Here is a 27,916-nt window from a genome sequence, read left to right on the forward strand (position 1 = left end):
ATATTATTAATAATATTCTTTAGAACATATATTCATTAATAAGACCCCAAAGTAATAAATAAGCATAAATGATTTACCAGTTAATGTCTTTAGGCCAGCTTATTAATATACCCAGTTCACCTGTCATATAACTCACCATTTTCTCTGCACTATCATTTTTAATACTCTTGGTATTATTAGTAATTCTTGGGTGAAAAAGAAACGGAAATCTAAGCCTTGAGATGGAAAGACCAGCCATTCATGTTTTTTTAATAGATATATTTCCAGAAAAAGTACATTCTTTGAGTGTATTTAATAAAAATAAACCAGAACATATGCATTATATTTGAGAAACATCCCCCTCATTCCTTGTAAACAATCCACATTGCTGGGGTATGAAAACATGCATTTAAAAATAATTTCTCACCACTGATAGTTTTCAAGTAGAGCATATATCAGTGTGACTAGAACCCATCCTCTGTAATGACCCGCTAGTTGTTTAGGCAAAAAACATACACTTGTAAACATGTTCTCTGGGATACAAACTAGGCTCATAAGTAGCGGCAGCCACTGGCAGTAAGCTACCAAACAGATCTTCTTGCAAAAAACATTTCTTCATATAGATAAACTTACAGGTAATCATGCACAGTTTTCATGGAAATATTTGGCATTCTCAGTGTAGACAAAAACATATAAACAAATAAAAATTAGATTGTTTTCTTACCTTTTGGAAAGCAGTCAAAAGCTATACTGTTGGTGGGATAGTGTACCAAGTAACAGACTTTTGTACACTCTTTCTTACTGGTGGTATACAGTCTACAGGAAAAGTAAATATATAGGTATGTATAAAATAAATATGCACACAATATTCCTTTTCATTATTATCATTTTTCTTTTTGGAGAAGAGGCTGCGATAGAGACCATAGATATTATGCTCACTGTTCCAGGGGGTTCAATAGTGTCCCATAGACCAGTTCACCGTAATTCAGGTACCTCTGAACATGGGATTACTGGTGCCTCTTGACTTAAAGAGGTTGGGTTCCATTTCTCTGAGTTGGAACAGCTGAGGGAACCAGCCCCCAAGTAATTTATCTAGCTGGTCAAGGTATTACTTCCTTTCTGCTGCCATTCCTTTTGTCTCAGCCTAGTCACAGTCATGGTGACCAACCTGTGTGGTGAGTCAGAAGGATGAGACAAGTAGCAGAATGTTGAGAATGTTAGGGATCCAAACAAATGAAGAAGCAAAACAAAACAAAACACTATAACAGATTAACACAGTGCAGGAGTGTGTTCCAGAATTTTTTAGGCATCATTACTTGTGTAAGATTTGGTTCCCACATCCATTTTCTAGCAGTCTGAGGTTTTGTTTGCTTAATCAAATACTTCCTTATATTGACAATTCTACTTTATATGACTGCTTTCTTTGAGAACAGTACAAGTTTTACTTATATTTTCCTTCCAGTAAATGTAAATCTGGTAACAAAACAAAAGCAGCATCAGAATAGACAGATTTTAAATATTTTATATCGGTGGCATGCATTTCTGTTATTCTAACATGTGTTTCCCTATAAAATGTGTTCATCAACTTAATCCCATCTTTCACATGGTATATGTTTAACCTCTGTCCCAGGGTTATTAATCATTCATGTATCCCCACATCCAAGAAGGAGTTGTTTCCCTAGCTGTTCACCTGTCTACCATACCCAGGTGCTATTAACTGTCCACAGAAAACTGTATCTAGTTCAGAAAATTGTTTTTCTGCACTGCCTGGGAAAAGTAGCTTAGAAAATGGATGGTATATTAGGACAAAGGTAGCATAGGTCTCTCATTATTATGCACTACAATCTTTACCAAGGAAAGCATGAAACCAGAGGGCAATTTGCAGAGCATCATCTGGTTATGACCAGTCCAGGTGAGAAAGGCAAAAGATCTGATACACCTATCCCAATAGAGCCATGCTTGCTTAAGAGTATCAATCCAGCTTAAAAAGGAGATTAATGGCCAGCAATAAGCCAGGGCCAGAGCACAAGCATGCCTTCCTATTTACCTGGCATCTTCAAGTTCACCATGAATATACACATGCTGATCAGCAGTAGAAGGTGAAAGGAAAGATGCCAAATTCAGGAGCCAGGTGAGAGAAACAAAGTTGTGGCATTCCTTTCTTATTAGAAAGGATTACTGAACAGGAATCCTGTAAAGCTCTCCAAATGACGTCAGGCTTTTTTGAACCCCTAGTGACAGAAATCTCATTGCATAAATAAAATTTCAACAAGTAGCTGAGTTATGTATTGTGCCTTCTGAGCTTGCTGTTTGTCAGTCTGAAGGTAGAGACCATCAAATATTTGCCCAAGCTTGATATGTTAGTATCACACAGATAATATTAAAATTTTGAGAAGGTTGACTATCGTTGGTGTCATATGGAAGCATTTTCCTTTTCTTTCAAACAATGGGATATAACTGAAGAAGCAACCAAGAGGAAAATTCAACTCCTTGAGGAAAATAAAGCAGTACTGGGGCAGTTTTATTATCTGCCCATTAAGCCAACAAGCAAGTTTGGTTTTATGTAGACACGAGCTGCAGTGTGGAGTTGGATGAGTAGAAGCGCGCATGCACCAGATGGCAAACTGCAATGATGGAGCAGAGCTGTTAAAAATGAAAACACTGAAGATTGAAATACATCATGACCAACAATGAGTAAGAAGACATTTCTGTTCCATTATTTACTTTGTAGCTCATACCATAAACTTGACTTTCCTCGCAGATACCCTCCTTCAGAAAATAGTGTACAGAATACCCTACTGAAGAGATATTTTTCTCAAGTGCATGGTCTGTGTTTTTATTTGTTTTTTAAAGTTTTTTTAAATTTTTAAATTTTTAAATTTTTTTTTCTTTTTGAGACAGGGTCTCACTATGTGGTTCAGGCTGGTCTTGAGCTCACTTTGTAGCCCAGGCTGGCCTCAAACTCACAGTGATCCTCCTGCCTCAGCCTCCTGAGTGCTGGGATTACAGGCGTGCACCACCACAACCAGCTTATTTGTTTTTTTAAACAGGCAGCTTGAATTAAATTTGTTCCTTTGTCCCTTTTCCAAAGTCCAGATATTGGAGTTAATTTGAGCCACATTTGGTATTCAACAGAATATCACAATGCTTTCTAGCATGAAAATAGTTGTCTGTTTTCATTAATTGAATTTTTCATTACTCTTTTTCTATGTACATACATTTTTCATTGCTGAGAACTAAGTTGGCAAATATAAACACTCTCTATGTTATCTAATTAATATGTGTGTGACATCACTTTTAGAATCATTTTAAATGACTTTTGCATCTTTTCTTATATCATTTTTATGTATTTTTCAAAGTTGATTTTATCTCAGATCAGCATGAGTGCTAAAGTTATGGGAACCATGCCCAGTGGGGGCTAAGAATACAATCCTTACTTATTAAGTTATAGTAAGTTCTAGAACAGTGTTGTCCAATGCAGGAGCCACAGGCATTGGTGGCTATTTACATTATTTAAAGCAACGTACAATAAAATGTTTTTGTTCAGTTGAGTAATCATATTTCAAGTACATGAGACACCCGTGTTAGTGCTGACTGTATCGGACAGCACAGATCTAGACCATGACCATCATTGCAGAAAGTGCTATTGGAGAACTTGGATGAGGATAAGGTGTATGGATTCTGCTTTGGGACCTCAGAGGGCTGGTTCATCAGAAACCCCAGTGTTTGGAGGTACATGAATCTCCTCCTGCAGTTCAGCCAATATCTAGTCAAAGTCTATACGTGTTTTAGCGAAGTATCTACACAGTGCAAAAGTGCTGAAAGAATTTTTAAACATCTTTCAGACTGATTATAAAGCAAAGGGTCTATTTCTTCCTTTATATTTTTATTTTTTTTCTGGAATATTTATCTTGACTCTGTGTAGACACAAAAGCAGCAACACCCTGCCCCACCCCCGCAAGGGAAACTCTCTTAAGGAAAGACACCAATGAATTGCCAATGGAATCATCGTTGTGATTGAAATGGATTGTATAATATTTGAATTTTTCAGTTAGTAAGATGAAGCCTCTACCTGGGCAGCCTTCTTTAAGTGCAGGTTACTCCTGTGCATAAACAATACAATAAGCAATAATACATTCCATGATATGTTAATCTAAAGAATCTCTCAACAGACATTATCACCATCACATTCTGTATGCACAAGCTATATTAACAAACAAGGAAGCCAAACAGGTAATTGCTGCATTAGAATTTTGACATTTCATTCATGTTTCAAGAAACAGAGGAGCAAAGAGGAATAAGCATGCATTTAGGAGTCACATCTGGATTAATCCAATCCCAGCTCGTAACAAGGTATGGACTTTCATAATGTCGCATAAGGTCTCTAAGCCTAAGTTTATTTAGTAAAATAAAATAATACTCAATAATTGTTCCTACTGTATAGACTTATTGTGAACAGTAAGAAGCCATTATGAAGCATGGGTATCTATGCATATCTATTCCAAAGGGCAATGATGCTAGTATTAGTATTAATGTTAATGTTAGCATTTTAACAACCACTGTCATAACCTAAAAGACCTCAACAATGATTGGACCTAATCATTAAAAGTTACCAAAAGTGAAGATAGTTTGAAAGTTAGTAATTCTGAGTAGTATAGCATTGAATTAAATGTCCAATTCAAAACTTATAGTTTGGTAATTTTAATATATTCATTTTATGCAACTAGATTGCCTACTTAATGATTTGGAGCAATATCTAGTTAAGTACGTATGTGCATGCATGTGTGTGTGTGTGTGTGTGTGTATGTGTGTGTGTACAGAACTAAATAAAAAAAAATAGATGTTAGAACAGCTGCAGGATAAAAGTTCCATAAAATGCAACTTTGACATGAGATTCCACAGTAGAAAACTACAGAACTATACATATATCAGTATATTTATCATTACAGGCAAGTGCATAAATATATGTGTACGTATGATAACGGAAATTCTTTTATGGATTTAGTTTCATGTCCTTCGTGGTGTTCAGTCCCTCATGGTGTTTCATGTCCCTCATGGTGTCTTTAACTGCACTGTCATGTTTCCTTAAGCAGTCACTCTGGAATGTACTTTTAAACAAAGCTTTTTGCATTTTCAGGAATAGAAGGAGTTAGCATTTCATTGATATACTGTTTTAAGACACATTTATGACACAAATATTATTACTTCCATATAAAGATGCAGAGATTTAGAAAAGCTCAATAACTCTCCAGTCACACAGTTGATACACGGAATGGTTTGGATTTGAACTCAAGTTTATCTCAACCCAAAGCCTCTTCCTACACCACACTGAATGCCACGGCACTTCACTGTCCTCTTCCCTGCCTTTTGATTGACTGGTTGCTCTGGGACAGCAGAGCCTACACATTCATTCTGTTTCTCCCTTGTCTCAAGGAGATGACTTTTCTTCCTTTTGTCTTGTCCTTCAACAGAATCTCTCTATTGAAAAGTCAAAGCGAAGCCCACTGTGTTACTTAACCTACTTTGTCCAGTGATTTTGAAAGTGCTTCATGCCATTTATTCAAGTAATTACTTATAAATGGAAATGAACTAAGACAATGAGTCTTTGCACAGTATTTGTTAAGACTAAATCCAGAGAGCCCTTCTTACTTCTGCTAGGCAGTGAGCCTTTTGCTACAATATCAGTTCATAATTGAAAGTAGCATATTAATGACTTAACAGACAACCCACAGCCTCTTCTGTCTTAAAAACAGGAATTATCAAGAACATTGGAGTCTCTCATTCTATTTGGACCTGACTAACATATTCCTAGAAAGCTAATCCTAGAACTTATATGTTTATAATCTGAAATTCACTCTTACCACCACATTGTTAGTAATGTTAGAGAAATGTATACATGTTGAGAAACATATACATTTTGCCTCTGAGCTTGGGACTGAGTTGTCTACAAAGTGATGTCTCTATGCCTATTTTATTTGGGGTCCTTTGCAGGTATGACTGAAGGCTGTATTGAAGGGTTGTAGATATACCTTGTAGAACCTCAACTCTAGCATCACTTGCTTAATCCTCTAAGGGTCTATATTTTATTGAGTGAATCTCCTCTGCAATGGCATGGGACATCTCTCCCCACATGGTGATGTCACTAGAAGTTGTTTCCCTTAACAGAAAGTTGTTTCCTTAGCAGGAAAGATGCAGGCAAGGAGGACAATCTGAGAGGTATGTTTATGTCAATTGGCAGGTTTGGTAGCAAAGAACAAGAACAAGGCAAGGGGAAGCTTCACACTTCTGTAATAGAACTTCTAAATGCTTTTTTTGTTGTTGTTTTTAACCAACATGTAGCAAAACAAAAATGGTGGCCAGAATGAGTCAAACTCAGAAGAGCAAAAATTAGCATTCAGCAGCCTAACTCAACTGATTAGACAAGAATGATCACATTATTTGTCCAGGTGAAGCAACGCATCACATTTCCCGCAGCTTCCTGATGCAGGATGGTAAAATGAGAAGAAAGGAGAGTTACTTACTGTTTGGGTCTACGTTTTCACAGAGTTCTGTCTTTGCCTCACCGTTGGGTCTGTCACTGGGTTTGTGTGACAGCCGAGATGACATGGTGGCTGCTGTGACTACTGCCTTGAAGCTTCGCTTCCGTTTCTGGACATTGAGTTCAGGGTGGAAAATGATGATGTACACTTTCGGCATGTATAGCATCCCCAGCGCCACTGACGCACTTAGGTTCATGGAGATTGTAAGTGTGGTAGTTTGTATGTAGAGCTAGGAGACACAACACACAAGGCACTATTACAAATAAAATGACCGCAGAAGGAGTCTGAACACTTAAAGCGATGTCAACAATGACTACGGTTAGGGGAGAAAACATAGCAATCTCAAGGGCCTTCTGATAAAAATGGAAGACAGGCTGTGCCCATTTATCTGAGAATTTATGCATGTATTAACTGATGGAGTGCCATGGGGCAATTGCCTATGCATGCTTGCCTTGGAAAAGCCTCCTATCTTGAAGTTCAGGGTAGACCTTAAATCACATTTAAACACTTTTAATCAGAAAAGCAGGTGAATTTGAAGCCATGAAGATCATAGGAATTTGTAACTTTGAGAAACACATAGTTATTTTTTATCTCACCTACATATAAAAATACTAAAATAGAGCTTATGATTTATTATGCCAGTGTTATGAGACCTTATTTGGAAAATATTTATATTAATAAATACCTCTTTGTATTGTTTTTCAAAAACAGTATACCTTACCATACCTACAAAGCAATGAATTAAGTTTCCTCAAAAATAACACCTTCTTGCAAAGTCTATTTTATAAAACACAGAGGGCAAGAAACCAAGATCTAGCAATATGGCTTATCGACTGTCTTTACACTGGCACATTTCTAAGAGAATAAACAAAAGCTCATTCTGGCTTTGTGTTATTTGTAGTTTGGATGTTGCTCCCATACCTGTCTTGTCTCCTTTTATTTCCTCAATAAATCAGATCACCTATTCATTTTCTGTCCAGTGTAAGTCATTGCCATGGTCATGAATTTGAAATGCTGTGCTTGAAGGCTATGGAGAACTGTGTAATCATAAAGGGGAAAGTCACAGGCAACTTGCCTTGATCTAGTTGGGTTTATGACATGTCTTACTTTGATCTGGAGTCTCCTTATGATGAGGAATGTTTGTGTTTTGCATGACTTCAAAAGGCTAGATTGCCAGGCATGGTGGGGCACGCCTGTAATCCCAGCACTCGCGCGGCTGAGGCAGAAGGATCATTGCAAGTTCCTAGGCCAGCCTGGGCTACAAAGTGAGCTCAAGGCGAGCCTGAGCTGTATGGCCAGACCTTGTCTCAAAAAGGCAAAAACTAAGTAAATTTATTTTAAAAGGCTGGATTGCAGTGAGCAGAGCAGCATCACCTTTTACACGTGTTTGGCATATATTTGACTGTGCTGTCCTACAGCTGTGTCTTCTCATTGATTTGAGGGCAAAAGTCCTCATCCTTAATGGAGTCTACAAGGTCCTACATGGTTTGTGTTTGACCAATTTTCCATCACTTCTCAGCTCCCAACCTCCCATCCTACCTCCCTAGGGCTAAATTAGAGTGGGATATCTTTCAAATCTTGAATATACTGTTCTTTTTCAAGTATAGAAAATGCATACATACTAGTTTTACAAATTCCTGTTTTCTTTGTATGGAATCTTTTTCCTTTGCTTCTTTGAACATCCATACCGAACTACTGTCAAATCTAGGCCAGCTTCTTTACTTAGGTAGTCTCAAAAAATTATTTTCTTTACATCTTTCATCATTAGCCTCTGTAATTACATACTATTTGTCCATTTCCCCTACTGGGCCTCAGGTTCCATGAAGCCAAAATCTTTTTCTCAAGGGAATTATTATGTTTACATTACAGGAAAATGGTAGATACTTGATAAGTATGTAATAGATGGAGTCAAATGGTTGACAGATTTTCCCTACTTATGCCTCGATGGTCAAACGGCCCTTCTCTAAACATGCAAGAATTTCTATTAGATCTATTGACTGCCTGGATGTTTCTGATCTTAATTCTTTAATTGAAGCACCTGTAGCATCAAAAGTGCCTTTGACATTTCATCTGGAAGAAATACAGTTTTCTAACTGTAAGATTAATTTGAATTTGTATGTCTCTGAATGGTTAAAAAGAGCTGCCAGCTGCTAACTCTATAATACATAATGAATGAAAAATAGATAAAAACAATGTTAAATTAATGATCCGTTTGGTTTTTAATTAGATCATATCTCAGAGGCTCATCTTTTCCTACTAGAATATCTTTGATTCAATATCATTCCATTCTGCAAGCCTACACTGTTCAAGAAATCTTATCGTGGTCACAGGACTTTATGGACATAGATAGTACTTCTTTCTTTGTCGTGGTAACAGGTATCGTCTTATTCATGAGGGCTTTCCAAACCAAAGGCTAGCCAGTCCAGCAGTGTAAGGTATGTAAGGTAATCCACAGGAACTTATGTTGTGTTTTGTTTCTCTGCTCATGAGTAAATTTTGCAGTTGAAGAAATCACTTGATATTTGTTTTATTATATATATATAACTATCAGTTATATGTGTATGTAGTTACAAATATTTGTATGTATGTATATTTCTGTCTTTGTTACTTCACTCATCACTGAGGCAATATATCCAATACCCAAAGTTAAGAGAGGAAAGGTTTATTTTGGCTCATCGTTTATAGAAGTTTCAAACCATAATTGGCTGGCTCCTAGGCAGGGTGGCATAGCAGAGGGGAATCATAAAGAGGAAAGAGTCCATAGCAAAGCAGAGCAGCCAGAAGACAGCAAGCAGCAGGTAAGCAACAAGTAATGAACCTCTTTCTGTCCCTAATATCTTATCAGGCTGCGTACCCTTAGGACAGGTAACACTCACACCTTTAATCTTAGCATTGCACCATGAATCAATCCCAGCATCACACACTCGAGATCCAGCCACTTTTGAAAAGCCCCTATGATTGCATGAGGCTTTAGGGGGACATCTAGATACAACCCATAACAATTTCCATACATATTTTTAATATAAAAGACTACTTAGTAATTTGACTCCAGGTCTATAATGTTCATTTTATGCAGTGTTTCATTATTTTCATATGCAAATATTAATACTATGGTATTTTGTTAACATTCTGGTAACACTTCAAAAATACATGACAACCAAGATAAGCGTCAGTGACCAAATTCTTACCCTTGCCTATCCCAAAGATCATTTTCATGTAGCATGGTGATTAAGAAGGAAGAGCCTTGAGGTTGTCTCTTCAAGTTCAATCACCAATTACTAGTTTTGTGACACTGGCCAAATTACTTCTTCTTAGCTTCTACATGTATAAAATGGGGGTAACAAAAGCACCCCATAATGTTGTCTAGATAATTAAATAAGTTAGTCACTGTAAAATGCTTTAGATAGGACCTATCACATCTTAAGTGCTATGTAAGTGTTTTTAATAAGTATATAGGTAAAAGATAAGAATTTATAGATATCCCAGAGATATAGGCCCACAGGTATCTAAGAACCAGGAGTGGGGCTAAGTCACTGGTTGTGATCATTAATCATGATATGTCAGCTTGATTGGATTAATAAATATTCATGGGATTAGTAAAGCACACCTCTGGATGGGTCTGGGTCAGTCATGGAGGTGTGACCTTTGTTACTAAAGGTCATCCGTCTTCCTTTCTTTTCTGCCAGTGCTCCCCTGTTTCGCTTCTTGGCCACCATGAAGAAGTAGCTTTGCTCTGCCCTGTTCTTCCACCATGATGTTTTTTCCCTTGGAGCCACTGAACCATGGACTGAATCCCCTGAAACAGTGAGCCAAATTAAATGTCTCCTCCTCTAATACACTAGTGTTAGATATGGTGCCTCGGTGGTGAGAAAGATGACTAATATACAACCTGTTGCCCTTCAGTGGGAGGTTCACCTATAAGTCCTGAGTTTTTATCCTTGAATCATCTTTAGTACATTCTTATAGCAAATTACAATATACTTGTGTTTCCTGTCATAGTGTTCTTATTTTATCTGATGTTTTTGTGTAATGCACCACCCTGTTTAATTTTTGGTGTTTCACACCATTTTGCTTTCCTTATAATTCCATTGAAATTGCAAAGGAGTGGATGATCATTATGAGTCCTTGTCATCAAAGTTTAGAGAGCCAGGGACATACATGTTTTGTTGAGATCAAGCCTTTCCCTTGGCACTTGCCTTCAAATCCATCCATCAAATCCTGGTTGTGTAATTTTCATTTTCCGGAGAGAAAAGAGCACCTTCCACCTTGGCCCATCATCAGTGGCTCAGGCCTTTTAGAAGAAAGCATACTGCCTGGGAATTTCTGTGTTAATAATTTTTAATTTTGTCATTAACTTAAACTAGTATTGGCAAAGCTATGGCACATATAGAATACTACATTTTTCTTTTAAGACAAAAGATGTTAATGTATGAGGTGTTTTTTTCTAAACTAGAACTACAGTATTCATGTTTAATTGCAGAGTTGGCACTTTGCAATAAATGAGTGGGTTTTGGATTGCAGTTTGACATTTGGTCTTTAAAGATTTGCTGTCACTGACCTAAATGAATTTCTAGAACTTAGGTTCTGCTTCTTGGTCATATATATCTTTTTAATATTCACATACAGATAAGAAATGTAGACCCATGCAGTAAAGAGTTGTGTATCAGTTAACACAATATAACACAAGTATATTGTAGTATACTGTAAGAATGTACTAAATATGATTCAAGGATGAAAACTCAAACAATCTGTATCAGTTTTCTTAGTTTCATGCACAAAATCCATGACTACAACTATTTTCTTTCAGTTTCCTCATCCATAAAAGGAAGATAATAATCCTTACCCCATATGATAGCTGTGAAGATTAAACTAATTATTACATGAAAGGTGCTTAGCAGAGTGCCTACGAAGCATCTGTGAAATACTGACTGGTAGCATTTATATACAGCAAAGTTAGGCTGTTGGGATATAGATCTCAGAATAAGGATTCCTTTGTAAACAGCTTCTTATATTTAAAACATGCTGCATATGTCTTGTCTAACTAGGTTGCAGTCTAAAAAATCCAGTTTCCTTTCTATTGAAGGATATAGAGATGTATCAGAAAGTGTACTGTTAGATATATAGACATGGGGACAATTAAGTGATACAAAACTCAGCTAAATCTACTCCATGCGTTTTGTTATCTAGCTTCAAAATTCGTTGTTGAATAGCATGTGAATGCATTTCATGAGATGCCTTTGTTGCTTTCTAAGCTGGTGCATCACTTAGTAGACTTTTCATTGTCTAACTTTCAGTTGCTAAGAAACTTTAAAACTTCTGATGTTCAGTGTGTCTTTACCTGCAGTGAGCTAATCACACTGAAACAGTTTTAGGCAAAACTTTTTGCCCATTCAGGAGTGGAAGGAATTGCCGTTTAATTGATGAGCTATTTGATACATACATAATAATTGATGTGCTGGAGAGCAACTCTGAAAGTTGCCAAGTCTGTAAAAGTTTCAGAATCAATTTAGCTGAAAATCATTCTGAGAGATTTCAAGGCAAGCGCTACCTGCCACAATAAAGACAGGCTGCACGGAGACAGAACACTAGGACAAGGGAGGGGATCTAATTTCACATATTTGTGTTCGTTCAAGTAGTCTCATTATGAACACTAATGTCTTCAATTACACATGATAAAAATGAACTACCATACATTTACAATAGACAATCACCACTTTAAGCTGTATAAATATTCAGTCAATCGATTAGAAAACAATTCTGGGAGCAGTTTGGTGGTGCCAAACCATTGCTACAGGAGGTAATTAACTGATGACTATGTGGTGGAAATCACTGTTAGTTGTGGTTTTCAGCTACACAATGGTGAGACAGCCTTTCCTCTACTGCCTATGGGGGTCGCTATTTCACTGAGATACTCTCAGGTGCCCGCACTGGCTCAGGGGCTGGGCATAGCACGAGAAGCATCTCAGTCACGTTCCCTGCCTGCAGGGAACAACATTTTAGGGAACAATAAAGAGATCTATCATATAACATGGTGGCTGCGTTAACAATATATTTCTTGCTGGAAAATTTCTAGAAGAGTAGTTTTTAAGTTTCCTTACCACAAAAAAGTATGTAACGTAATGTATGAATCAGCTTGATTCAGCCATTCTACAATGTCCCTCTACATCAAAATACCACTTTGTACACCCCAAACATACACAGCTTAGATTAGCCAATTAAAAATGAGTATACAAATAAGTACAATATTTAAGCACTATACAATGCACAATGCATTAATTGCTGATTACATCCTTTGTTTTCCACAATGTGTATTTGGCTCCTTACCCTTTCTCCTGCAATGCCTTTCTCCCACCTGGTACCTTGCTCATATTTGATGCTCAGTGCTTTGGTACTTCTACATAAAGCTTTCCCCATCTTCCCATTCCCAAGTTATACCTTAAGTGGCCCTCACCTTGGTCTGCTTAGCAGAATAGTCAATGTGCCACAATGTTTGCTTTAGAAATGCAGAGGCACTCCGAGGGGATCAGTACATTAGAAAATTATTTGTTTGACATAAAGTTCATGCTTGCAAGTGTGTGCTTTCTTCCACAGGACACTCTAACCAAATACAATAAGCGTCACCCAACTCAACCACGCTGTGCGGAAACACACAAAAGACACACAGATTCCTGTGCTTCAAATATCTGGCAGTTATCCCTGGCATGTTCTTCCATGGACAAAGTTTAAGTCATTTTTAAAAGGTAAAATATCATATTGATTATAGTATTACATACTTGCTAGCCATATAGTATGTTTTATACCTTGCTACTATTTTTATTTGTATATATCATTAATGATGTTTTTGAGTATTGTATCACTAACAGAAATTTCCCCATAAATCCTGTGTTTCTTGTGGCACAATTTTCAGCACGGTGATATTTTAATAACATGTAAGTCACATAATAATATAAATGACTAGATAATAAAAGTGATGTGTCCCACCAAGTATATAATTGTTAAATTTTGGTTATTGAAAATGATTTTACTTGAAGCAAGAATTATGTATGATAATATCTTTAGCATTAAACAATGCCTCAAAAAAACTACCATTCATAGTCCATTGGTAGTAGCATTTTTCCTATGGTGTTCTGTTACATTACTACTAAAGTACAGATAGCAGTACCTGCATTAGAAGATAGTCACTGGGACCAAAGGAGCTGCCATTATGAAATATATAAAACAGTGGCCAGCATGTAGCAACCAGTCAACAAAAGATGTTAATATCATTGATTTATTTATTGAGTATAACATAAAATGTCTTGCTTTCTACTCTATGCTTCTTTATACAATCTTAATACTTCTTGAAGTGATTGTCTTTCTTATAGAATCGCTGAATAACAAATTGCTTAGAGGAGAAAACCTTATTAAGTTTTCTTCTCTTTTGTTTGAAAGTATACTCAAACCCCTATTTCATCTGTCAATGACTATTTCTGTGAACAGTTTTGTATGTTCTTGGGTGACAAGTGGGAAGTGGGATAAGAATGCTTTAATGGAGTCTTTAGGTGGGATGGGAGAAATTCTGTAATTCTCATAACATTCCCAAGTCTGTGTAATAAAAATGAAAAATGTGTCTGATGTTGTCACAGTAAAGAGGAAGGGTATATTATTATCTGACAGATGTTTGAAATATTCATGTGACTGAACTGAAATGAAAAGTTCCTGGCAACAAAAACTAGTGCTTTCTGTCTTTATCACCTGTGCCCCTTGCTTAGTAATTAAAGTGACCATATTTTTGAGGAATTAATAATGCTGCATGACTGAGACTGGAACAGAATATTTGCAGTTAAGTTTCCCTCAGGCATCCCAAAGATAAAAATTCTGAAGACCTTTTCTAGGGCATGAAGTAGTATGTAATGATAGCATAATGGTGGCAAACCTATGGCATGTGTGTTTTTTTAAAACAAAAGATGTTAATATATGAGTCGCTTTTTCTAACCTAAAACCTCAGTATTCAGGTTTAACTGCAGTAGCTGGGTTTGGGGTTGTAGTCATCTCTTAAAGGGTCACCATCACTGCTATAGAAGGATCCAGTAGATAAGAGGGGAAATATAGCTTTTAGTTATTATTTTGTATTTCATTTTCTACTAGGATAATTTAAAGGAAAGAAAAATATTTTTATTAGAACTGATTTCAGATTTTAGCCTTGGATGGCTGGTGGTTCACTTTGGGCATACTCTGGCTAGTGAGAGCCTAGAATCATGCCCAAGGACTTCGTTGTGAGAGCATGTAGTATAAATCCTACCTGAGTCTCCTAGAGCCTTTCTTGTTGCTTGGATGATAAGGGCAAATCATGTGTGAAAAGTAGTGGGCATGGAGCCTGGCATATGGGCATTGGTTAGGAAATGCTGATATTATTAGAGCAGACAGGTTCAAGTTCTGCAGATAATTTTCATGCCATTCTATTTTGACCTTCTGTCTTCAAGTAGATGATAGATAAATAGGTGACATAGTTAAAAAGGTACCCACCAAGTAGTCTGGGATAGGCATCTTGTGGCTGTGCTAAAAATGATGGAGAAAACTAGATGATTATTAGACAAGACCTAGTTTTACACGTTTCACTTTTCTTATTTAATATCCTCAGATGAACATGATATTAAATCTATGCACAATGGAATTACAGACTTGGATGGACTTAAGGTGAGTGCTCCAGGTGAATGCAAATCTGTTTTGGGAGCATGAGATAAGTGATTCTGTTCACGCTTGAAATCACCTACCTCTCAGTATTTTGTTCTGACCTGAAACTTGATGCTGTGACTATTGCTACATGTTGCAATTAGAGAGATGCTGTTATTACAGTTGACAACATCTTTGAAAGTTTAGGTTTGCTCTCCCATGCTACTCTTAACAAGCTGCAGTCAATTTAGATGGTGAAGTCTTCCAGAGAAGCCATTGCTGATTTTACTGGACATGTATAAGCATAGTCCACACACACACACACACACACACACACACACACACACGCACACATACGCACAATTCTTCTCTCTTATCACCCTTCTGACCCCTCAATTTTAATTTCACAAATTTTTCCCTTGCAGTTGTAAGATTTGAGTTTTATTCTTTTATATAGCTAATACTCTCACAATCTGTGTTATCTAAAGGGTTTATTTACCATTCCTGCAGGCTTGCGAGCTCGGAAATTGTGAGGCTCTTCCTTGCAGTGATTTAGCACACAAAGTCACGACATTCTCCCCATAGTCAGCCTAGAGACACATTTCTGCCAGATTCTGCCTGCTCCCTTTAAATCTCCAGCCCATATTCATCCATATTGAACCTAAAGGCCTTTTTGTAGGAGGTTATGTCCAGTTCTGCCTTATAATGTGAAAATGCTGTACCTCACTGGGGAATATCTTGAGTATGATATAATGATGTTATGTATCACGCCGCAAGTCAGCTCATGGGCTTAAAATAATAAAATCTGAGCTGAAACAATTCAGTTTTTAAAGATACAGTTAAATATCCCACTTTTATAGGTGAAATCCTGTTAGAGCTTGCCAACTTTTGAAGTCCCCATTATAGTTCTAATAAATATAAAAACAAAGTAACTAAATGATAATACTGATGTCACATTAAGGATTTAAGCATGAAACACCCTTAGCATTCCTTAGGCATATTCAGGGTGTCTTAAATTGGACTTGTAATGTTTTCATCCAAATGAGATGAGTGCCTAGAGGTCATTGACAGGAGGACAGTTATCAGACTCTTCTAAAAACAGCACGCTCTTCTTTCAGTTTTCAACGCCATTGACAATGGCTTTCTGATGAACTCCGGCAGGTATGATGATCACAATCACCCCAGCGTTCTCCTTCCCCTTATGTGTTCTGGCTTGTGATTTCGGCTGATCTTCTTCTGTCTCTCCCACCTTGTGCCCAGCTCCCTTGTTGCTTTTCAGCCTCTTTTCCCCTTGCATTAGACTGCTCTTTTCCCTGTGTACCACTTGATTTCCTTGCATTTCCACGACTGCCTGTTTGTGGACAGAGGTGGAACCCTACCTTTGCCCTGCCTACATGGAGTGTGAGGAACACACTGGCTAATGGGCCTTGGGTCAGCACTTCTGTGTCTGTAACCTTGCCTCACTGCATTGCCTCTCCAGAGGTGACTGTGCTCTAAGCCCTTCATCAAGGTCATCCACTGTGCAATAGTTTAAGTCTAAAAAAGGGCAAATAATTCAAATGAGACTGCCAGGAAATGGTAGACAAGAAGTCTCACTGAGAATCCTGAGGCCGGGCAGAGAAATGACGTCCTCTTAGTTAGGCAGACACAGTGAGAGGGAGTGAGCCCTCAGGGAAAGGGGCGCAATGGTTCATGGTTTTTCTCTAGTCCTCAAAAGATCTGTTTCCCTTTGCTCTTGTTTCCAAAGTGTTGGATTAGGAATCTAAAAATGTTGGGTAACCACTCCCTCCTCTCCTTCTAGAGGGCCTCAGGTCTGATCTCTGTTGTTACCTGCTCTGAGCACGCCCTCCAGACTTTCTCAGATTCCTTACAGGATTTGTGAGGCAGTTTGTTTCCAGGTCTCAGTCATCTAAAAATCTCAGTGCTGATGGCAGCGTATCAGGATGCTGGCTTTCCTGCTTGCTCACTTCCTACCACAATAGGGATGAAGACAAAAGCCCCTAATCTGGCCCCAAGAACTCTATGGGCTACCCCTTTGCCTTTTCTCACTATCTCCACATTCCTCAAACAAGCCATGCCCTGTCCATCCTCAGGACCTACGTATGTGATGTTCCCTCTGTCTTCTGTGCTGTTTCTGCCCATCTTTCCCTGGTTTCCTCCCACCTCTTTCCATTTCACTTGCTTGGGTTCATCTTCTCTGACCTTGTAGTCTAGACTATGTCCATCTTGTCTGACCTGTGATAGAACATGCTATTTACCTTCATTGTATTCATCATGATTTGTTATTGTACATTCAGGGTGTATTTCTTTGATGAGCGTCTCCTCCCAAGACTCTGAATTCCAGAAGGAGAAACCATATGTTTTGACTCAGTACGCAGCTCCTGGTACACAATAAGTGCTCAATTCATTGTAGCTGAACAAATGAATGAATATAATCTGGGAGACACACGCTGTGCAGCCAAGAGCCGTAAAAGCTGTGATGCCTGGGCTGGAATTGGAGCAGCGGAGACGGAAGTGCATGCAGGCTCGCTGCGGCACCTCAAGCATTTTGTTTACTCCCCCTGAGCCTGAGATCTAGTACTTACAAAAGGAGACAAGTAAGAATATATAATAGACACAGAACCAAAATGTTTCATAAGAGCCAGAGAGGGAGAGAAAATCTGCAAGTGAGTAAATCAAAGGCAGGGACTGTAGTCAATGGGAAGGTCTGCATCCATTTCTGAATTGGTGCCAAAGTCAGTCATTCGTACATTTTGTCTTACAGATCACCCCTGCCAAATCTCCAGCATGCTCTGCTCTCTTCTGCCATTGGGCCTTTACTTATACTTTCCCCTTTCCCTAGAGCAGTGGTGGAGAACCTCTGGCACATGTGCTGCAGTGGGCTTTTGGTGTCATTGAACTCCCTAAAGAGGTTCACCATCACTCCACTAGAGCTCTCCTGCCCAACTACCTCATCTTCTGCTCATCCTTCGGATTTCCACTTAAATGTAATCTCATAAACTAGGATTTTTCTAACCAAAATAAGGTAATACTGCTCTATTACACACTCTCAGGGTAAATGTCACTTCATCTCTCTCTCTCTTTCGCATGTGTGTGTGTCTGTGTGTGTGTGTGCGCACATGTATGCACTTGGGGGAAAGAGGAGAGGGGAGGAGAGACAGAGGATTTGTATGTATTTCCCTACTGGGAAGCATATCTGTTTATCTCACCATCGTACCTTCTGTGTCTACTACTATGGGTAGCAAAAAAATAATTAATGTAGTCAAAGAAGAACGTCTTGTGCACAAAAGAGCCATTACCTTCATCCCTTGCCTTATGTCAGATAGAAATGCAGAAAGTAAGTGGTGTGCAGAAGACAGAGCCTGAGGCTCCTGGGGATGTTCATTCCCTCTCCTGACCCGAAGGAGAGGGAGTGGACTTGGTGGCTACCTACCTTTTCAAACACTTCTACATATTCATTAAACAAAAAAACACAATTAGCAATAATGACTTCCATAGACCCTGAAGCATCAGTGAAAATCCAGCCACCCTGCTTTTGGAAGGGTGGGAGCTTTCCTTTCAAAAAGCTTGGGCTAACTCCCAGGTTAGCACCTAACTGTCTCCTCACAATAGAAAAATGGAATGGTTGCCATGACAACTCAGTGACTTTAGGCTTTTAAAAAAATATGAAGCTACTGACTTTGACTTATCTAAGACACTACATGGGTTTTGTTTTTGCCACTATGATCCCTTTTGAGGTATTTTGGAATCAATAGTATATTTGAAAACCCTGCCTTCTGTATAAAGTTTGTAAAAGATCATAAAATGATTAACTGACAAGACTGTGAGTAAATTACTCTCTCTCCACAATCCACAAAATATCTAGGTTCAAGTGTAAAGCACGTATAATTGAGAAAAACCTGGCTGAACAATTTAGAACCATTAAGTATTATCCCATGATCAAATACTTAGGACTAGCAAAAATTTTTTTTTCTCTTTAATAATTGCAGTTCTGTTGCATTTTATACTCTATGTCCAGTTTGTTGTCCAGTTGGCTAATATTAGTTATGAAATATTTCTGGAATCTACTCCCTTCTTTCTCCACTGACCCCATCCTAGTCTTAAATACAGTCAACCAATTAATATCCCTAAATTACAGAGAACAGTGGATACCGTTCCCAAGTCCCCAAGTGTTAGCTCTCCTGCTCTCCCTGCCTCATCCTCCTCCACCACTTTCTCCTCCTCATGCTCTTTACTTCCTGCCCAGGATCCCATCCTAACTTTCCAACTGGCTTCACTAAATCCCACACTGCTTCCCTTGAAGCAATTCTGTTGTCACCAGAGTGATCCTTATGAAACCTGCACACCGTGTGCGTATTCCCTGCAATACCTGCTCTGGTTGTATTTCAACTTCCTAGCCAGTCTCTTCTGAATATAATTTATCTCTGGCTTTCTTGGGGACTTCCAGACCATTTCTAGCAAACGGACTTAACATATACCATTCTCTGGTTCACTTTTTTTCTGTGAATGAACTTTAGCTAACTTGTAACTCAGCTTTCAAGTTCAGTCTCCATTGTCTCTCACAGATGTTGGCTGACTGATCTCGTAACGATCCACAAACCTAAGTTTCCTTCTGTGATGTTCTCTCACAGTAGCCTATTCTTTTATTCACCAGATGCACTGTGGTCAGGAATTATCATTGTAGTCATGAATTCATTTATCTCAATTTCTACCCTCCTAGAAAAAATTTAGCCTTATGATTGCAGGGTTGTGCCTGTCAACATGAAACATTTCAGTAATACATTTTGAACAAATAAAGAAGGATAGCAATATTTAAAAAGAATTTCACTTGCAAGGAGGTACAACATTAACATCCTAATGAGTGAAATTAACTCTCTGAAATATAAATTTCCATTGGATTTTGGTTCTGAAAGTGAATACACTTAGGAGTATATTAATCCAAAATCTTGTTTCCAGGGAGGTTTCATGACCTACACAGGGACATAGTCATCAGGAGAAAAGCCAAGATGAAAGCTGAGGTTCTTTGTCTCTAAGGCTTGTTCTACTACACTGATATTCACTTTCAACTAAAAAGCCTATTTAATAAAAGAGTAGATTACAGACCTGTTTAATTCTTGATTCTCTGAAACCTTAATTGCCAGTGATTAGAAAAACAAACAGCTCTAAGTATTTCTGAAAGGAACTGATAGAAAATTCTGATTCTTTATCATTGATTGCATATTTGCGTGCATTTTATATTTAAGCCTGTATTCCCTAGTATGAAACATGAGCAAACATCCTTTCCATGAAGTTGAAACTGTGTCTGATTTCCCTGGTAAATCTATCTTCATGTCAAAGCAATGCAGTTTTGCGGTCTTTCTACCCAACTGTGTACACACACCCAGGTACATGCTCCCAGTGATAAAAAAACGTGTGCTCAAGAGGGCAGAATACAAGGTACACAAATGGAATGTAAATATCATCGGTAGCATGCACAGGTTGCACTGTCTGGAAGTTTTGCTCACTTAGGGCTATGACACGGAACAAGACTAAGTTGAAAAAATCAAGGATAGACCAAGGAAAGTAGACACAGAGGGAGAGAGGGAAGTCTAAGGGTAACTGTGAATTCCTTGAGTTTCAAGTCTGCATGATGTCCCAGGGTTTTTACTATTTTCTTTATGTGGTGGAATAAGACCTCTTCCCTTTCCATCTACTTTATACCTATTTGGATTATAGAGGAAATGAAATAATAGTAGAAGTTGGCACCTTCAAAGGAGAGACTCTACTCATAGTAATGCATGCAAAGGTAATGCTGAGGGGAGCCTCTGCCCTGCAGGGGGTAAGTTTTAGTGTCATTATAGATGAACGGAATGGGTCTGGGTTGTGAAATACCCATTGTGTAGGAAGGGGACAAAGAGCTGGTGACCAAGGAAACATGAGGCAAGGGGGCTGGAGAGGGGGTCAGAAGTGATTTATTCCCCAATGGTAACAAAAGAGGCAGTCTTTGGGGTGGCCTCAAATTAAAAAAGACACTACTGTGAAGGAGTTGAGGGGATGAGCTGGGTGAGAAATGAATACCCACCTCTGTGTGAAAGAGCGGATTCAGCCCGAGCCTGAAACTGGGTTGTATCCTTGAAGAACTGACCATTTTACATATCTTTCTGAATCCATGGAAGATTGGTTGTATAATTATAGGGTGTTTAGCAGGACACTGTGGTGCATACTCACAATCCTAGCCCTCCGGAAGCTGAGGCAGAAGGATTGCTGTGAGTTTGAGGCTAGCCTGAACTACATAGTAAAACTTTGTCCCAAAAAAACAGAACAAAAAATTAATTATTGGGTGTTTAATAATGAACTGTGCTACCTGCTCTTTCTACTAAGCTTATATAGTGCAGGCTCTGTACCCATTAGAGCTATCTGGGGACAAGCTTCTCTTGCCATTGTGCTCAGAACGGTGATACCCAAGTTCACATTAAGACTTAGGGCTAACAGATACATTCATGTGTACAGATGAAGTCATGGGATTCAGGAATTAGAAAACCTGAATTATAGTGTCTGCTTTTTACTTAATAGCCATGGGAAAGGTTGTTTTTAAGCTCATACATGCCAAACTCTTACTTTGACCCTCACAAACCTGTCTTCCTTCTCAAACTACTAACTCTTGTTTTCTTTTTGATAAAAACTGGGCTCTCCATATTATGGCACAAATTGAGGAAAATCAAACAATGTTTTGAAGAAAATTAGAATTTTGAAATAATGTACTAAGTATGTTTAACTTTTATAAGCTATTATTTTCCAACTCTTTAATACGCTTTATAAATACTTCTTCATGCATGATTGGTTTACAGTTATGACCAATATATAAAGGAAGCACCAACAGTGATGTGTTTTGGATGCTGGGCTACAGCATCCAGAGGGATGCTATACATTCAAAACTTGTTCCACAGACTTTGGTGAGGTTAACAGCCAAGGTCTTCTTTGAAAACTGTGTGAGCTGAAGGAACCCACTTTGCTTAAGGCTATGCCGCTTCCCTGGGTGTCTGTAGATGAACCCTGGGAGATGTGGAAGTAAAAGACTCAGCTCCTGGACCAGCTGGGCAGGTCTTAGGTGAACTGCAAAGCTCCTTATGGGCAACCATTGATCCCCGTTGAGTCTCTGTTGCACCCCAACTTCTCGGTCCACCCAATCCCCTTCTTCCCATTGGGGTGGGTACTAAAGGTACTCCCCAGTCACTTCCCTGCAAGTGTACCCCCTGGAAGCACAGTCTGACTCACAGTATTGTTTAGAACCCTCATGGGCATTTAAGTTCCCGTTAAAATCAGGAGTTGTCTAAATACATTTTATTTCTTAACTCCTTTTCCAGCTCTCACATCAAAGATCAACTGAGAACCCTGTGAGATTTATTTATAGCAGGTCTAAGAAAAGTCAGCATATCTCAGACAAGACATATTCTCTCCCGAGCACTTCTTTCTTCATATCTGTGACTCTGAAATGAAACTCCCCATTCACTTTTTGTACCAGATGCACTGAAGCTCATTTAATACATTTTCTCCCTGTTTTTGTTTGGAAAACATTTTAATTTTCATAAACTTTGCCGTAGAACATGCACATGCTCTTCACTCATATTCACCACACATGCCTATCTCACCAGAGTGGTTTTCCCTTTTTTGTTCAACTATTTGGAAGTCACACATACCATGATACTGTTTTCTTTTATGCACTGAGAAAATAGACATTTTCCTACATAAGCATGATATCATTATCATACCTAAGAGATTTAACATAATATTATCTCAATATTTTCTAATATATGAGGTCAACTTCTACCAGACCACAAACCCAACAAAGGTTCTCACATTGTATTTGGTATAATTCTTTAAACTCATAGTGTAGAACTCTCCCTTTAATTGAGGTATAATCAATAAACAATACTGTTTGTATTACAAGAGTAAATTTTGGTCAGTTTTGACATGTGTACAGCAGTGAAGTCACAAGTACAATTTGGATACTCACCATATGCACCAAATCCACACGTTTCCCTCGCTCTTTTTAATTTTCCCCAGCTCCTTTTCACCTCTACCTATTGCCAAGAAACCACTGATATCACTGAAAGTTTGTATTCTCTAGAATTTTATATAAATAATATCAGATAATAATTACTGTTGTCTAGCTTCTTTAATCTACTGCAATTGCTTGTAGATTCTGCCATGTTGCATACATAACAGTAGTTCATTTATTAATATTGCTGAGAGTATTCCACTGTATGGCTGTACCATAGATTGTTCATTCATCTGTTGTTTCATGTTGGCTTTGTTTCTACTTTGAGTGATTAATATTATGGATATATACATATGACTTAGTACAAACATATACCTTTTAATTGGGGGGGAGTAAATATCTTGGAAGGAGTGGTAGATTATATGGTAGGCAGGTATTTATTTAAATTGTTAAGAAACTGTTAGAGTACTCATATTTACCAAAGAGGTGGTACCATTTTCTATTCTTATCAGCAATATGTGATGATCCACCTTCCTCCAAATCCTCTCCAACTCTTGTTACAGTCAGTGTTTTTTACATTAGCTACCTAATGGGTATGTAGTAGAGTATAAAGGCAGCTTTTTCATTTCCATTTTTTCATTAATGACATTGAGGAAATTTCTTGTGGCTATTTATCGTTTGAATATCTTCTTTGGTGATGTGTCTGTTCATATTTTTTATGCGTTTTTTTATCTCTATTTTTTCCTATTATTGAAATTGGAGGATTCTGGATTATGCCCACAGGACTTTTATCAGATATATCCTTTGCAAAGATTTTTCTACTGGTTTATGAATTGTCCTTTCATTCTCTTAACACTGATTTTTGAAGAGCAAACTTTTTATTGTGATTGATTACATTTTATCAATCTGTTCTTTTATACATTTTGCTTTTGGGTGTGACATCTAAGAAATCTTTGCCTAAGCCAAGGCCACAAAGATTTCTCTCCTCTCTCTTCTAAAAGTTCTATAGTTTGGGGATTTGTATTTCAATCTGTAATGTATTTTACATTAAATTGTATATGTGGCACAGAGGTATGGATATGAGTTCACTTTTTGGATATTAATATCTTCCCAGCATATTTGTTAGAAAGGCTGTCCTTCTGTTGTATTGCCTTTGCATATTTGTTAGCTTGTTTCTGAGCTGTATTTAGTTTCTTTGATCTATTTATTTCTTTGTAGAGCCCCGTTGTTTTGATTACTACAGAATTTTTGTTTTTGTACTGGAGATTGAGCCCAGGACCTCCACATTGAACTACACCACCAGTCTTTTTTTATTTTAAAATAGAATCTCACTAATTTCCCTAGGCTTAGCTAAAACTTGTGATACTCCTGCTTTGGTGTCCCAGAATACTGGGGTTATAGGCGTGTGTCACCATATCTGTCTTATAAAGAATTCTCAAAATCATATGATATTGTTAGCCCTATGGTTAGCATTGCTCTCTTTTTTGCCCACAGTTATTTTATCTAGGTTCTCTGCATTTCTGTATGAATTTTGGATTCAGGTTGTCAATTTCTACAAGAAACCTGTTGGAATTTTGATATTGCACTGGAATTTATAGAATGAGAGAGTTGACATCTTCATATTGAGTCTTCCAATCCATCAACATTAAATAACTTTTGAAAAATTGAGTTATACATATTTATGAGAAACCCTGTGATAATTCAGTGTATGTAATAATCAAATCAGGAAAATGAGCTTTTCCATCTCCTACAACATTTATCGTTTCTTAGGGTGTTGGAAGTTTTGAGCCTCTTTAGTTTTTCATACAACGTATAATAAACTGTTATAAACTGTAGTGATCCTACTCTGCTGTAGAATAGTAAAACTTATTTTTCCTATGTAACTGTTTTAACTTCTTTGAGCAATATTCAGTTATTTCTCAAAGTATTTCTCTTTGGAAGATCCCAGGACCATACCAATAGCTCACAAAATGTCTCACATTCTGGATTTGTCCATGTTCTCCTAACTAAATTCAAGTCAGATGCACGTTAAGAAGGCTCTTAGGTGGTCCAATAGGCACCTGAGTGTACCAGCTCAAGAGGCCCATTGATGTCAGCCTACTCCTGGGGAAGCTCAGCTTGACCAGGTGGCTAAGGTAGTAGCTGCCAGATCTCACAATTTTAAAGCTATAGTTTGCCTGTGAATTGGAAGAGACCTAGAGGTAATCAAAATAGAAAACATATTTTTGAAAAGGCAAAGTATGTGTTTTTTTTTTTTTTTTTTAATCTATATTCTTTCCTGGCAAGCAGAACTCCAGTTTTTCCTCTGGAATAGAACACAGATAACACCACTGCCCTCCCCGACACTCCACTGGAACAGCAGAGAAGAGGGAGTGTTTGCCTCCTCCTGGCACCACACATCCAAGCCTGCAGTATTCATGGTGGGAGTGGCCTGGAGGAAGCCTGGATGAGCTTCCAAGTGGTTAAGATGGGAGAAACAAACTCCTAACTCTTAAAAATACTTTTCACAGTGTGAACAACACGCGTTTTAGTCCTGTCTCAGTGAGCTCTTATCACCATGGAGCCAGAAAGGTTTTGATCAGTTTTATAGGCTCCTAAGCTATGAAGCAATCTGTTTTATAGGTCTTCAATCAACATTAAACAAAAACAGGTGTTTCACTTACATAATAGAATGTACTGCCTGGAAACAGATGGGACTTCCAATAGGTGCTCACTTTCTTTCCAGACAGGACGTGTTTGGTACCCTGTGAGGAAAATTCATCTTTTGAGACTTTACTACGTGTCAGGTTTGGTGCTATGAGATGCTACATATGTGATTGCTTTAAAATCATCTGTCTATTATTGGAGTCATAAAATATGCTTTTAAATGGATATTGAACCCTCTGCTTAAATCCAGTGGGTGTCACTTCCCTTCAGTACCTCATCTCGCATTGTGGCAAAGCTTATTTCTATAAAATAATGTCTTCTGCCTTGCAGCTATTGAGCGTACTCTACTATGCATTGTTTCTTCATTCCTTTATATCCACGAAAACCTGAACAAAAAGGTGTACTGGAAATAAGCAGAAGCGGCAATATTCATTTTTGCTCATGGAGGAAATTTCCAAGATTGAGCAAGCTACAGCTACTGTTCACCCCTCATGACTTACATTAGAGTAGGTCTTGAAGGATGACAGTAAGATAGAAATATGAGCAATTCACATAAAAGAGTGTTCAATACCTGACTTGAGAAATAAGAATTGTTCTTACCTTTTTCAAAAAAGCTTGGTTTGTAGAAATTTTAAAATATTTGCTAAAAGTGCAAAGCAATCTGTGGTATCAAAACTTTCCACATGTTCTTGAAGAAAAATGTCAGTGTTAACCTTCCAAGAACTCCCGAGCCTTAACCTTTTGTACACTAAAAAATATTGAGAAAGTTAAACTCTGAAAAGCATATAACCTCAAATTTATGGAAAAGGCTTGAAAGAGTTCAAAGACTCAAACTGAAAAGGTAAAATATTTTATAGTAATTATTTGATGATTTAGTTCCTTTGGTATTAGTGATTTTGTACACTATTAGTGATACACTAATTTTGTACACTATCAGTGATATCACATTAGTGATACACTAGAAGCAATAATATGGATTTTCCTGAGATATATTGTTGCTATTTATAGAACCTCTTTTACTCCTCAAAAATCCCTTTGAAGTGTGTATGCAACATTTTTTACAGAGGACATCATTTACTTGCTATATATCAGCTATCTCTCTAAAAATAGCTGTCGATCAGTTTCACTGGATTCCATACAGCCCTGCTGCTGGAAATTCTTGCTGCAGCTAGCTTTCATTATTGTCACAGATTGAATGAATTGGCAAGATAAGATGAAACCAGCTGGAATAATTGCCAACTTCTATCTAGACAAAAGGCCACCAAAGAATGGTAAAGGAACCAACCTTCATTTTCCCAAAACCATGTGGTTCCAGCTTCACACATGGAAATGTTATCCTCCCTCAACCTTTTAGACTACTATCCTCTCAAAAGATGTATAGTGAACACATACTTGAGGTCTTCATGCTGTGTTCTCTAACTTTATTAGAAATTTACTGAACTTGATTTATAAAACTCACTATGAGATCAAGAAAGGCTGGATGCTTTAAACAGTCATCTAGAATTTGGAAAGTGTTTACGTGGGCATATACACACATAACACATCCTGCCTTCAAACAGTCACAAGGAATGCCTTTTCCTGTATAAGCTGGGAGTTACAGAGAAACATGTCACAAACAGTGTTCTTCATTTCTGTCAGGCTTGGCTCAGAAATTATTCTATGGATAATGGAGTAGCAGGAGTGGAGACACACACCTGCAAGCAGAATGGTTTCTCCAAAGCCTGCCTTAGTTGGAGGTATCACTGGAGAGGCGTTTCTGTGCCTAACTGCCTGGTTCATATACTGTAACCAAGACTTCTACTCTCATTGCTTAAGATTGTTCTTCAAGGACCAGGTACATGTCAAGTTTGCTTACATTTCTTGGGCAGAAGAAGAGTTTTCATCTATTATTACTGAGATTTAAGAGCTTATGTGTCTGTCTCCCCTTCCAACAACCACTACACTGGCTCAACTGAATGTATGAAGTGTATGTCACTCTTTCTGAAAACTAGATTCCTTCTGCTAATGACTAGTAAAGTGGTGGACACTTACTAAATGTCTAGTTGTTTGAGAGAGGTTGATTCTTACCTTCTTCTTTTTAACTTATTCTCAACTCTGTTCTTCATTAATGCTAATTAAGACC

General features: G+C 37.9%; 1 protein-coding gene across 3 annotated transcripts in view; it reads right to left on the reverse strand.

The window, feature by feature from the left end:
- Window positions 1–27,916, reverse strand: part of Grm7 (glutamate receptor, metabotropic 7) — an 818,896-nt gene that overhangs the window by 53,184 nt on the left and 737,796 nt on the right. For 2 of the 3 annotated variants that reach the window (XR_001233876.1, XM_005383736.2), the window contains exons 9-10: window positions 6,501–6,747; window positions 704–795 (exon numbers count right to left, since the gene is read on the reverse strand). Coding sequence is in view for 2 of the 3 variants with exons in the window: in XM_005383736.2 (XP_005383793.1) it covers window positions 725–795; window positions 6,501–6,747 (318 nt within the window). In the remaining variant the exon portion in view is untranslated. The remainder of the gene's footprint in view (window positions 1–703; window positions 796–6,500; window positions 6,748–27,916) is intronic. The other variant, XM_005383738.2, reaches the window with a different exon arrangement.

This window comes from Chinchilla lanigera, unplaced genomic scaffold (assembly GCF_000276665.1).
Source record: "Chinchilla lanigera isolate Chin_1 unplaced genomic scaffold, ChiLan1.0 scaffold00020, whole genome shotgun sequence".
Lineage (NCBI taxonomy): Eukaryota > Metazoa > Chordata > Mammalia > Rodentia > Chinchillidae > Chinchilla > Chinchilla lanigera.